Genomic DNA, 12,077 nt, shown 5'->3' with positions numbered 1-12,077 from the left:
TAAAGAATTGTATAAAATATGGCTATCACATTTATTTGAGGACTTTAATTAGTAATTATAAGCCCCTTGAACAATTACAGCATCTTTGCCAAAAAAACCTCAAATGGGGTCATGAAGACTCAGACAGGACTGGAAAGGCTGAACAATAGCAAAAGCCCCTGGAAGTCAGCTTCAATGTCTTCTGCCAAATTATGTTCCCCATAGCATATAGTACAGTACCTTAAACAGAGATGTTCAACTAACATTTTGTTGAATATTTGGTGTAGTCTAGGTAGATTTACCTGTATATCTTTATCATATGAAACCGGTTGACTTCTTCCTAGTTTGAGATGTAAAAACATCTCTATAAATCCCATGGTCACTAAAATATTTAATCAAGTTGGGACTTTTTTTTAAACAATGGGACTAAGAAAATGTGTATACAAAGTCAATAAGATGTAGTTGAAAGTAGGTGTGAATAAAATGGTCCCAATTATTTTGTTTTTTTATTGGGCATGTGATGTTAAACTTCTAAGTTACCTCCCAGTGAAACAATTCCCTTCCCATACAGACCAACAATTGCTCTTCATCTTATATTCTTAAACCTTTGCCTAGAACACTGAAAGGTTAAATTACTAGCCCAGGGTTAGAGCCAGAATGTGTCAAAGTATTTTATTCACATCCAAGTCTTCCTGATTCTGAGGTCAGTTTGTTATACACTTTACCATGTAGTTTCTCTGCTCTAATTTTTGTATTATCTGATGCTATTTTTTCCTATAGCTAAAAAGTGTAAAGAATTGGACCTCTTCCCTGGCAATGCCTTCATGAACTGTAGTCATCCTCTGGGAAATTTCTCCTACAAATCCAAATGTAATTTCTACTGTATGGAAGGAAATAGACTGAACGGGGCAAGCACACTGGAGTGTTTAGCTTCTGGGGAATGGACAGCTGAGATCCCAAAGTGTTTAGGTATGAAGTTTCTATTTGTTTCCCCCTCCATGAACAACTGGAACTTAATAATGATTGAGCTTTCTCCATAAAACCAGGAGGAATAAGAGTAATCTAGCCTACAGAAAACTTAGCCATCAGATGGCACACAAGAGTAATATTCTCAGTAAATAAGAGAAATATTCATTTGAAATTAGATAGTATCCTGGACTTCTAGTGAAGTCTCATAAAGATTAAATTTAGATTTTTAAGTTAAAACTTGAGAAGGGGTATCTTTATATAAGTTCATATCAAAACAAATTGATCTCCAGCAGAGAGGAACCTTTACTGAATTCTATTCTCATAGAAATTAGCATTTTATACATGGAAACTGTTTTATTATATTTACTGGATGAATCAATTATTGTTACTAGTAATGTCAATATATGCAGGGACCCCTAAAAGATAAATTAGAAAATGAAGGGATTCTGTATCCTTCTCTGTCAAGACTTATACATACCTGTCCAATTCTTTTTAAAGTACCCCAAAAGTTAATATAACATTATGTAACTTCCAGGAGACTCTCATCATATAATCTCTCACCGTTACTGTTTCTTTAGTCAATGAGTGCCCATCCTTGAAGAGTCCTGAAAGAGGAAACATGAACTGCTCCTATTCTTCAAAAGAAAACATTAATGTGTCCAGCTGTAGATTCAGTTGTGAAGAGGGATTTATACTAAAAGGGGAAGAAGTGGCCTGGTGTACAGCCTCTGGAGCCTGGACAGCCCCAGTCCCACAATGTGAAGGTGGGTCTAAGACAGTCATAAAGATAAGAAAGTCCATTACTATTAGTAGGTCACCTAGTAGGAAAAGGTCTGGATTTCATCATTTATTATGGGCAGGATTTCCAGTAATGGAACCTGCTTCTATCTCCTTGGATCCTGTGACCCTCTGAGACAGGGAGAGGGTGACTGACTTTAGAAAGACAAGGTCCTGGGATGTCCTAGAAAAACATAAGAAATAAGAAAACATAAGAAATATGAAAGTTAGAGCATCTGGAGGTAGGAGATGGGAATGCCAGGAGGAAAAATTACTGTATATACTAAAAACTTCAGGCTACTGTAGAGAAGGATTTGGACTCCAGGTTCAAGTTTGTACAGATAGTCTCTCCAGTTTCTACTAGAAGCTAATGCTTATATAGTGTTTTAAAGTAGTAAAGCCCTGTACAATTACAGCAACCCTGGAAAAGAATTACTCTTATCATTTCCAATTTATAGACAAGGAAAGTAAGACAGAGAGATTAAGACCCACACGGTAAGTATCTGAGACTGAATTTGATCCCATGTCTTCCTGACTCTGGTTTAGCATTCTAACCACTGCATTATCCAGCTACTTTGTTCTTGCGATCTCTATTCCCATAGATTTCCCCTTTATAGGAGATACTTCACCTCTGTTCTCTGATTAAATGTACAGGTTTTCTTTTTTCTTAGCAATGATCTGTTGACTCTTACTTGTTCCATATAGTTGTGAGATGTCCAGACCTGGAAGCCCCTATTAGAGGTGCCATGAACTGTGAACAATCACATGGCGTCTTTGCATATGATTCCACCTGCAATTTTTCTTGCCAACCTGGTTATAGAGTGAGTGGCTTTGAGACACTCCGGTGCTTGGCATCTGGCCAATGGACATCATCAATACCAACGTGTCAAGGTATACTTTCTATTGGCAGATCCAAATAGGGCCTGAGAAAGAGTCTCACTAGCCACCTTCTCAACTTCAATGTGTCACTTTAGTTATGAATGGGAGATTAGCTGGTCACATTAGGGCCTAGCAACAGTGTAGATGAGGAAGGGAATAGGGATTACTCACTGGTCTTCAGCTATTGGGAATAGGATTGTTGAATGCAATACCAAGATGAAGACAAACTAGTTACAACCATAAATCAATTGCATACGATCCAGAAAGGTGAATATTCACTTCTGTCACCTTTCCCATAGAGAATGCTTTATAAATGTCGTTGACTGATTTATTGAACAGATATATTGAGTGTGGGCCATAGAAAAGAGGACTCAAAACCAGGTATCAAAAGCCAAGTACAATCTACAAAGACACTACTTATGAATGGCTCCCTTATATGCCGAAGTTATTCCTATATGATCTGAACCTGCTCCTAAATTCAGGATTTGTCTACAAAGGCATTGGGAAGCTGAAATCTATATGCTATGCCCACCAAATGGGTCCAATTCACACAGAAAGATATTCATCTTGTAAGATGCATATGTGAAATGTGTTTAAATTCCACTGTGATGGGAAAAACTCACCATTCTCAATACAGGAAGAAGGGAAAAAAAACCTTTTCAACCTGTCTTGATAACTGAATATTAGGGAATAATGTAAAGGTATTTTCCAAGCTAATGAAATCACATATCCTTTTGTTATTGATACATTTATTCCCTCAGTTTCTAGTATATTTATAGTACATAGATGGGGCACAATAAATGTTTCCTATTGATGCTGAACCAAACACAGTTCCTTTATTCTGTGAATGTTTTTCCCTTAGCCATCACTTGTGATCCATTGAAGAGTCCTGTTCATGGTAGCTTGAATTGTTCCTCATCTCTGGCAGAATTTCAGTATAATTCTAGATGTTCATTCCAATGTGCTGAGGGGTTTGTGTTAAAAGGAGCAGAGACTACTGAGTGTGACATATCTGGAACCTGGACAGCACCAGCCCCAGTTTGTCATGGTACAGTAAAATTTTTCTTGTTTGGTCTGTTACTCTTTAGTGAAAGTATCATATCATTATGATGATAACAATCATATAGTTGACATATAACATTTTAAGATTTGAAAAGTATCTTTACATAGATTGTGCCACCTGATCCTCACAAATATGGCAAAGGGACTATTATTATCTTTATTTTATAGATGAGGAATCTAGACCTATGATCTTATAATTCTATGACCTTGTCTCAACCTCTCTTGAATTTCTATAAAATGAAAATAAATTATACTTACCCTTCTCACTTCACAAGATAATTATGAGTATTAAACTGTGTAACAGTTCTGAAACATAGAGTATGATTGCTATTATATCTCTTTAGTTGACTGTTCTGACTCTTTATCCTCATCATTTCCTCTATGCTTATATTTCCTCCATGGGTTGAGACTTGCCCAGGATCACATTTAATTTAAGTCTAAGGCTACATTTGAACTTAGGCCTTCTGGACAAAATGCTCTATCCACTGTGTCACCTAATTGCATAGTGGAATTCTAAACAGTAACAACAAAAAACAAACAGGAAGTTCCTTTTTTTTTTGCTATGGATCAGACCACAAACCAGAAAGCTCTTGATAATGCTTGATAAAGCCTGTGATAATGCTTGAAATATATATGTACACACACCACACACACTCACATACATATGCACACACACACAGACACACACACACACACACTCTCATACACACACCCCAAGCTAATTTTCAGGGTCATTATGGGTAAACATGGTATTATGGAAAAGTCAAATAGCATGGGACTTTAGGTACCAATGACTCTTCTGTCAAGTGCCAAAGGGGCTGGAGTCTGGTATAGATCAAAGGATGAGCTGTGAGCCAGTGAATCAGAATATAGACTCTTATCACCAACTCATCTCTTGACCAATTTCTATAGTCCACACCATGGGACACCAACAGCTGGAGAGCCCAACATAAGCATATTCTAGGAATAGGGTGGAGGGGGTGGTGGTGAGGGAAAACACCTGTCATTACTAGAGTTTTTCTGAGAAACCCCTTGAGTTTTGTGGAACAGAGATTAAGTCATTGCCAAATAGCATGGGAGTTCTCAGTGCAAGCTGATTGCCATTCGTTGTTATGTTCTGTGACCTTTCTCTCCTTTTCAGTTTATAATTTTGTGTTTCATTCTGACTGATCTGCCCTTAACCTCTTTTTTCTTCATTACTCTTTCTGGTTCCATTTCCTATTAACACTCCAAACTAAAGAGATGGACTAGACCAGACAGTGGAAAAAGAGCATGGAACAACTAGCTGGTAAAATGATGCTTACCCAGAGTCAGGATTCACTTTCCCTTCTTAACTCTGACTTCCATCTCACCACCCATACATTTGTACCCCAGCTGTTGCTGTCAGAATGCAAAGCCACAATACATTAGGAAATATATTTCTGGCCGTTTTTTCCTTTCCCTTTCCAGTTTATATGGATATTTTGATTGGTTCCATGCCCCCAGGAAAGTCAATTTACAATAAACATATTTTTTTTACATAGAAACAAAAGATTAAGGATTTGGGACAGTGATGATTTTGCAATGTATGTAAATAAAGAAAAGCAATTATAGAGGAAAGGTGAGGAAAATTTCCTCTTAACTTAACATCTTAACTAGTTTAGAGATGAACTTCTCTCCTGTCTTTGAACAAGAACACCAGTGGGAAATTTACCTCCAAATATCTCAGGTCTAAAAATTCATATTGCTCACCAAGTGGGAGCAACTAGGTGATCGTGTTGTACATGGAGAGATCAAGACCTGACTTCAAATCCTCCAATATAAACTAGCTATTTGACTCTGGGTAAGTCACTGAACATCTTTCAGTCTCAGTTTTCTCATCTATAAAATGGGGGTGATAGGGCTATAGGAATTTATCAGGAGAAGAGCTTTGGTGATAAGATCCTCAACTCTCAGTTCCTCCTATTTAAGTCTTTGAACCCTTTGATTTATTAGTGGCTAAGGACTGAAACAATTTGGGTTTCCCCAACACCATCTGTATGAACATATATGTATATATATATGAAACTATATGAACATATATGAATAAATACATGTATGCATATTTTATTATCATCATTCAGTTATATTTAAATCATAACTGATTCTTTGGAACTCCTTTTCATGTTTTCTTGGCAAAGATACTGGAGTGGTTTACCATTTCCTTCTCCAGCTCAATTTATAGATGAAGAAACTAAGGCAAATGGGGTTAAGTGCCCAGTATCACTCAGGTAGTAAATGTCTAAGGCCAGATTTTTACTCAGGTCATTCTGGCAAGTCATTCTATCCCAGTAGAGTCTAAAACAAAAACAAAAACAAAAAACAGGAATTTACTTTTTTTTTGCTATGAATCAAATCGTTAATCAGAAAACAATTATGTCAAAGCCAGTGAAAATGAATAATACACACACATACACACACACACACACACACACACACACACACACACACACACACACACACCACCACCACCACCACCACCACACAGCCCGAGCCTATTTTCGGTGCCATTGTGGTGAATTAGGTGGAAATTAAAGAGAAGTCAAATAACATGGGACTTTAGGCATCAGTGACTCTTCCATTAAATGCCAAAGGGTCTGGAGTCAGCTATAGATTGAAAGATGGTCTGGGAGTTGATGCACCAAAATGTAGGCTCTTACCATCAATTCATTTCTTGGTCAATTTATATAGTCCATGCTATGGGACATCAAAAACTTGAGGACCCAACTTGAAAGAATTGTAGGTATAGGGTGAAGGGGGTAGTGAGGGAAAACATCTGCCATTACCAGAACTTTTCTGAGAAAACCCTTAAGTTTTGTGGAACAGAGATTAAAAGTCATTGCCAAATAACATGGATGCTCTCAGAACAAGCTGATTGTCATTTGTTGCTACTTTCTATGACCTTTCTCTCCCCTTCTGTTTGAAATTTTGTGTTTCATTTCCACTGATCTGTCCCTTAACTTCTTTCTCTTCTTTTCTCATTTTTGGCTCCATGTCTTATGAAGTAGACTAGACCGGATAGTGGAAAATCCACTAACTGATAAAATGCTGCTCACCCAGAGCCAGGAGTCACTTTTCCTATCCAGTTGACATGGATATTGTCCAATTGGTTCCTTTCCCCAGGAAAACCAACTTATGATAAACATATTTTGGAACAGAGTGACAATTTTATGATGTATGTAATTGAAGAAAGGCAATTATAGAGAAGGGTGAAGAAAATTTCCTGGAAGTCTCATTTGGAAACTTGTCCTTGAACAAGAAGACCAGTGGGAAATTTATCTCCAAATATCTCAGGTCTAAAGATTCCTATTGCTCACCAAGTAAAAATAGCTGCTAGGTGGTAATGTTGTACTTGGAGCCAGGAAGACTCAACTTCAAATTCTTTGTAACAATCTGTCCTTGAACAAGTCATTGAATCTCTCTTAATCTCAGTTTTCTTATCTGTAAAATGGGGTGATTGTGCTATTGGAATTGATATATATTCTGGTTCTCCAACTCCCAGCCCATCCTATTCAAGCCAAGGAGATTTGGTTTTATATTCTTTGGGTTCCCTCTGATATCATCTATGTGAATATGTACATATAGACACATACATACATACACATGTATACATATCTTGCTATTGTTATTCAGTCATTTTTTCAGTCATATTTGATTCTTTGTGATCCCATTTGGTGGTTTTCTTGGCAAAGATACTGGAGTGGTTTGTCATTTCCTTCTCCAGGTCATTTTACAGATAAAGAAACTGAAGCAAATAGGCTTAAGGGACTTGCCCAGTACCACACAACTAGTACTTGTCTGAAGTCAGGTTTGAACTCATAAAGATATTCACCATGTCACCTAGCTGCCATGTAAGCCACCTACACACATATGCAACAAACATGTATAAGTGCACAAGAAAATATATATATATATATATGTACATATGTGTTGCCAAAGTGATAGCTCTTACTTCATGAAATAACATAAAAAACTATAGAGACAGGAAATCCAACACAAAGTGAGTCTTGCGATTTCATCGAAGTGTAGAGTTTTAAAGATAAAAAGATCTTTGAAGACAGAAACCTGATTTAGCACTCATTTTACAGATGAGAAATTGAAATGAAGAAAATTGAAATAAATGAGACAAAGTAACATGGACAAGTTCATCCAGCTAGGAAGTTAGGGATCCAAGATTCAGCTCTGCTCTGCTAACTGTGCCACATTGAAAGGGGTGCTGACTGAAAAAAAAGGAAAAGGGCTATGGAATTATTTGCTGTCACATAGTCCACATTTTCAAGCTTCTTGAAAACAAGGACTGGTTTTTGCCTTTCTTTGTATAAGCATTGTATTATCATATTGTCTGGCACACAGTAGGTGCCTAATAAATACTTCTTCAATTGATAAATGATCAAAGGATAAAAACAGAAAGTTTTCGGATGAAGAAATCAAAGCTATCAATAGGCATATGAAAAAGTCCTCCAAATCACTTTTGATTAGAAAAACACAAATTAAAACAACTCTGAGATTTCACCTCACACCTATCAGATTGGCTAAAATAATAAAAAAATAAGAAGAAATTTTGGAGAGGATGTGGGAAAATTGAGATTCTAATGCACTGTTGGTGGATTTGTGAATTGTTCCAACCTTTCTGGGGAGCAATTTGGAATTATCTCCACAGGGTAGTCAAACTGTGAATATCCTTTGATCCAGAAATACCACTAATAAGTCTCTATTCCAAAGAGATGATTAAAAAAGGGGAAGGACCTACATGTGCAAAACTATTATAGCTCTTTTTTTGGTGGCAAAATATTGGAAGTTGAGAGGTTACCCATCAATTGAGGAAGTGCTGAACAAACTGTGATATATGAATGTAATGGAATTCTACTGTGCAATAAGAATTGAGGAATAGTCAGATTTCAGAAAAACCTGGAAATACTTGTTCAAACTGAGGAAAAGTAAAATAAGCAGAAACAGGAAAACAATGTATATAGTATCAGTAACATTGTGTGATGAGCAATTATGGATGACCCAACCCTCACGACGATCCAAGATAAGTACAAAGGAAAATGATATCCACCTAGACAAAGAAATGATGGACTCTGAATACCAATCAAAACATATTTTTATCAATTAATTTATTCTTTCTTATGATAATTTCTATATTTTGGTCTGTTTCTTCTCCTCCCCAACTGAGATTATTATAGAAATATATTTTATATAATAGCACTTCTATAAACTATATCAAACTGCATACCATTTTCAGAAGAAGAGAGGGAGAAAAATTTAGAACTCAAAATCTTGTAAAAATGAATGCTAAAATTTTCCCAACATGTAATTTTGGGAAAAGATAAAATACTATATGAAGAAATAAATAGGGGCAGCTAGGTGGCATGGTGGATAAAGTACCGGCCCTGGAGTCAGGAGTACCTGGGTTCAAATCCAGTCTCAGACACTTAATAATTACCTAGCTGTGTGGCCTTCTTCGGCAAGCCACTTAACCCTGTTTGCCTTGCAAAAAATAAATAAATAAATAAACAAATAAATAATAAATAAATGCTTGCTGATGTGCCTTGCCTTCATGAGAGTAAGTAGCAGTTGCACTCACCACTGTCTTTTCAAGTTAGAAATGGGAGCGACCATAGAAAAGATGTAGATACAGATACATGTGCCCATACATATATACACACACATTTATAATCTGTTATATACACATTAATTTATTAGAGTTAAACTGCACTAAGACTTTTGGGTCACTGCATACACATACATACATGTGTATATACATACATACACATTATATGTTGGGTCAACTCACTTCCTTCTTTTCTTATCCTAGCTTAAGCTCTTGAATGGTGAATCTTCCAAGAGTCGATAGAGCTAATAATTGTATTTCCCCATTAGATTCACATCAGAAAGTTATTGATTTCCATTATGTTCTAACTTTGGGAGGGGGATAATGAGGATAATGTCTGAGTGCATGAATTCAGATTATCTGTGGGTTCTTATGTTCTGAAATAAACTTTTCAACCTCTTATCACTTCTCATTGCAGCTATTGTATGCAAGCCTCTGCTAACACCCCAGGATGGAAAAATGACTTGTGTTCACCCTTTTGGAGATTCCAGCTATAAATCAACTTGCCAGTTTAGCTGTAATAAGGGCTTTTCTTTAATTGGATCTGACAAATTACACTGCACTATTTCTGGACACTGGACAGCTGACCCCCCAACATGTCGAGGTAGGAAGAACTAGCCCTTAATTTGTTTCTTTTTCATGTGTCATGCGACTCAAGAACAAACATAACATCTCCATGCTTTCTACTGAGCCTTGTGTGATCCACTTTTGTACTAACTGTTGATATTTCAGAATAGCTTATCAAGATTCTTAAATTAGGACAGAAGAAATCATCCAAAGATGAGTTTCGATTAGTATATTAAGAGTCCAAGTACTCCCTTGGAAAGTTTCTCTGGACAACTTTCAGAAATAAGATTTATTATGTGAAGTTATATCTAGAGAAACAAGTTACAGACTAAGCGAATCCTTGAAATTATTTTATTATCCTTATTTGAGCTTTCAGCTATGCACAGAATTCTGAATGATTAGGAATGATTCTCCCACCCCCATTTTGGAGGATGAATATGACATTGAGTCTTCTTTTCCATTGGTCTTTTCATAAACAACCACCCAGTTTTCTTTCAAATTCCCAGTATTCTCCTACTGGATACTCTAGATTTCATTAATTCAATCAACTATTCATCTGATAGACAATAAACTTCTACTGTTCTTAAGGGGATAAAAAATTATTGAGATGGTCATACTGGAGTGACAATAAAGAGAAAGAGAGGATTTCTCTCACACTTTAGTGAGCTGTTCTTCCCTTGTGCCGACTGATTATCTCATGTGTCTATTTTGCCAGTTATCTATTTAGATTACCATTGGACTCACAGAGTACTAGATATGAAAGATAACTCTGAAGTTATCTAGGACAATTTCCCCATTTACAGGAGAGATTAAAATTGTTATCATGAAGCATTTTGGACCAGATATGTGATTTTATCAGAATAATCAGTTCTTGATGAAGAATCTCCCTCTACCAATGCATTTAACTCTGTAATTTATAGTCTTAGTGGGACAGTAATAGGTTAAGAAACTCACCCAGGTTGTCAGATGGGAGTTGAGAATCCAGACCTTCCTGACTGAAGCTACAACTCTGTCCTCTAAAAAATGTTTCATTTAGCAGGCTCACTGATGTGGACTAATGACATTTCAATAATAAATAATTAATAATAATTATAATAATAATAATATTTATATAGCACTATGTAGCTTTCAAATGTCTCACTTTATCCTTGCAACTATCCTGGAGTGTTATTATTATCCCAATTTTATATGAAACTGAGACTTTCGCACAGTTACATAACTACATAGAGACTGAAATTGGATTTGAGATCAGGTCTTCTGGACTCCAGATACTTGCATAATTCAAATATTAATCCATAAAATATTTCTAAAGTAATGAGAGAAGTATGTGGATCATAATGTCCCAAATACAGTACCCCTAAACAGACTATTTAAATTTCTTGGTTAGAGTACCATCACATGCTCACAAGGTCTGGGTAGCTTTTCTCAGTTTCCTAATTACAAACAAGGAATAACAAGGAAGCCAGTGTCACTAGATTATAGGATATATGGAATGGATTAAGTTCTAAGAAACTGGTGGTAACCCTCTCTCAAATACATGCTCATAGAGATCAAGTAAAATCAAAACTAAATCATAGAATAGTCATAGATTTAGGGCTGGAAGTATGCTTAGAATTCATTGAGTTCCATCCCATAATTTTACAGTTAAGGAAACTGAGGCCCAAAGAGGTTAAATAATTCACCAAATCACAGAGGTAGTAAGTTGTGAACTAGGATTTGAATCTATGTCTTTTAACTCCACACTAACATCTTTTCCCTGCTAAGATCCTTTCCAGCTCTAAAATGTTATAGTTCAAGGAATGGATACATGTTTACAAATCTATTCTTGGAAATACCTCTTAAAATACATGACAAATTAGAGCCTCATCTTTATATCTGAAAATCAGAATGATCAGTCATTGTTCAATTAGAGTTTGGTACTCAAAAGCCAAGCATTTTGATTTCTGATAAATTCTAGTTGTATCTTATCTGATAAATTCCAGTTTTATCGTATCTAGCCACATTTGGTATTCATTATTCTTATCAACTACTTCACAAAAGTTATAGCCCATGTCAAGAATGCATTCTCCATCTTCCTCCTTTTCCCATTGAATCCTTAGTTTCTTTCAAGGCTTAATTCAAGTGCCATCTCCAACCCAAAGTTCTTCCTATTTACTTATCTATCTTCAAACCAAGTATAACCCAACAATAGAATGTAAGCCCCTTCAGGTCA

General features: G+C 36.1%; 1 protein-coding gene across 2 annotated transcripts in view; it reads left to right on the top strand.

Annotated features, from left to right (window-relative positions):
• The window catches only part of SELP (selectin P), a 62,663-nt gene that overhangs the window by 36,439 nt on the left and 14,147 nt on the right, over positions 1–12,077 (top strand). For both annotated transcript variants that reach the window (XM_074221965.1, XM_074221966.1), the window contains 5 exons: positions 760–948; positions 1,527–1,712; positions 2,431–2,616; positions 3,467–3,652; positions 9,717–9,902. In XM_074221965.1, coding sequence (XP_074078066.1) covers positions 760–948; positions 1,527–1,712; positions 2,431–2,616; positions 3,467–3,652; positions 9,717–9,902 — 933 coding nt within the window. The remainder of the gene's footprint in view (positions 1–759; positions 949–1,526; positions 1,713–2,430; positions 2,617–3,466; positions 3,653–9,716; positions 9,903–12,077) is intronic.

Source organism: Macrotis lagotis, chromosome 2, assembly GCF_037893015.1.
Source record: "Macrotis lagotis isolate mMagLag1 chromosome 2, bilby.v1.9.chrom.fasta, whole genome shotgun sequence".
Lineage (NCBI taxonomy): Eukaryota > Metazoa > Chordata > Mammalia > Peramelemorphia > Peramelidae > Macrotis > Macrotis lagotis.
The sequence above is the reverse complement of the archived record's forward strand: the minus strand, read 5'-3'. Positions and strand labels throughout refer to the sequence as shown.